This window comes from Saccoglossus kowalevskii, chromosome 9 (assembly GCF_978046115.1).
Source record: "Saccoglossus kowalevskii chromosome 9, keSacKowa6.1, whole genome shotgun sequence".
NCBI classification, from domain to species: Eukaryota; Metazoa; Hemichordata; class Enteropneusta; family Harrimaniidae; genus Saccoglossus; species Saccoglossus kowalevskii.
In genome coordinates this window covers 13,060,600-13,062,817 of record NC_140649.1, presented here as the reverse complement: position 1 = coordinate 13,062,817, position 2,218 = coordinate 13,060,600, and the positions used below count along the sequence as shown (strand labels likewise).

The 2,218-nt window shown below is 35.0% G+C and overlaps 1 protein-coding gene across 1 annotated transcript; it reads right to left on the bottom strand.

Annotated features, from left to right (window-relative positions):
* Window positions 1-248: 248 nt before the first annotated feature.
* LOC146738342 (frizzled-2-like) lies at window positions 249-776 on the bottom strand. The gene has a single exon (XM_085503944.1). The coding sequence runs from the start codon at window positions 774-776 to the stop codon at window positions 249-251; it is 528 nt and encodes a 175-aa protein (XP_085360070.1).
* Window positions 777-2,218: the final 1,442 nt, after the last annotated feature.

The window sequence follows — 2,218 nt, the reverse complement described above, 5'->3', positions numbered from 1 at the left end:
CTGTCGTAATACGTAGCCTTGAAATAAAAACTAATGTCGTCTAAATATACTGTATTTTTCTATGTTAAGAACACCGCTGACGTGCCTAATGTGCACAATCGGGAACTTGTACTTGGTCTCAAATATGTGATTTGAATGAGTGTAATTTCACAAACATAACTAGTACATTACTTTAACTTTACAGGATTAAAATTACAATAATAATGCTACTATCATTTACCTACAAAATTCACTGAGATTTATGATTTTTAGTGCTCAACACATTGGCACTGGCATTGCAAATTTCGCCCTTCACCGGATTCTTCAATACTGAGTGTGGTCTCTATATTTGTTACCGGTGTTGGTAGTACAGTCGTATCGTCAATCGCCGGGGCTATACAGTCTATTTCGGCATCATCTTCTGGAAAATATTGACAATCAAAGTTATCCGACCACTGAAGTCCATAATGGGTCATGATTGAAGCGCATCCCCATCGGGATGATTCGCACAGTGATCGACAAGGAAGTGCAGTTCTGCATGGTGGTAAATACAATAAACACAGAAATTGACGCAAGTAAGGTGAACACTCAATTTCGACTAGCGGCCAAAATTGATGCATTTCCCAATAGATTTCATCTTGGTTGGACTGGTTGAATCTGTTTGGCAGTTGGGTGCGTCTGTATGGCATATCTTCGCACATTTCCAATCTGACTCGTTCACATTTCTTCCCAGCAATGAACACTCCGTAAAAGATACATACTACGAAGATGGGCAATAAAACTCTGATTGCAGTCATGGCTATAAAACAACATGACATCAGTGAGTGAACATTACAGAATGGATTTACATAAGCAAGGTCATGACAAACATGGTCGGTTACGATTAACTGGTGATAATAATATTGATAAATATATACATAAGGTTCATCTGTAAAACCATCCACGTTTATGGATAGAAACTATAGCACTATATGTTTGTTACTTATGAGTAATATTCCAGATCGCATACATTTCCGATGCACATTCTATCGTTTGAGTTAGTATCATAACTTATGCAATTCCCAACTCATAATTACTGAACATTCGAACACTGATAATATAAATCAATAATATTTCTAATTCAACGTATTATATAGTGTGATATGTGTGTTGTTATGAGTTTACTCGTATTACATTGCCATAAATGCGTGCCTTCACTCTACACTAGCACGATTGAATGCATGCCTGTTACAATGCTACACTAATCACAATAGGACGTATTGCCATTAATTATTAATATTATGATCACAATGTTAACGCTTTAAACATGATATGTCGAATATTACATTATACAACTGAATGTCAGATTAGAGAGAACAGCGATCTTCAAAAAAATAATACTATATGCTATTTAATTTTACCAGAACGTATTGTTTTGATAGCGACGAACTTTTATTTCATACTTTGGCATTTGTATAACAAAAACTATTAAATGAAAGTCACAAAATAAAATACAAAGTATAGAATTAGAATTTAGTGGTATTAGTGACAAAGAATTAAAGCGAATAGGGTCCAAAGCGACGATAACAACATATGCTAAAACCCAAAGATTCATGGGCACATTAACGCTTGTTTGTAAACAACACGATATGGCAGTCTACCGCATGTACAGTTGACGACTCCTCTGCTTTAAACATTGCCAATGCTGCGTAATAAAATACAATTTAATAGTGTCTGATATCTAACATATTTGACAGTCCGAGGAGTATTTGTTATAAATTAGTATTAAAATGTATTCTTACCTTAGTTGCCAAAATTGTTAATACACGGTTGTGTGCAGTTAAAAAGAAACTGCCTAGAAAACCATTTCCAGGTCTATTTTATACATTGGGCTAATTACCATATTCATTTATAATTATTAAAAAACAATTTCCTATTTTATAATCGTCGACACAAGAGAAAAACAACTGGAATACAATTAACTTTTCATACAATAAAACTAAATGGTTTGCACTTGAGTTACATTCGAAATCGACACCACTCAAGGGCATGGAGGTATGCCCTGTAGCTTAACGCACGTTCATTTATGCCACAATCAAATTCAAATCGCCTTAGGAAATTTCATCTTATTCAACTATATCCTGCCACCCCATATCTGCACTGATGTAGTTCACATACACATACACTGCATCAGACATTTGTTTCATGATTCGGTCCAAGATGGTCGAATGTCAGCCATTTTATGGCATGCATGCAATGA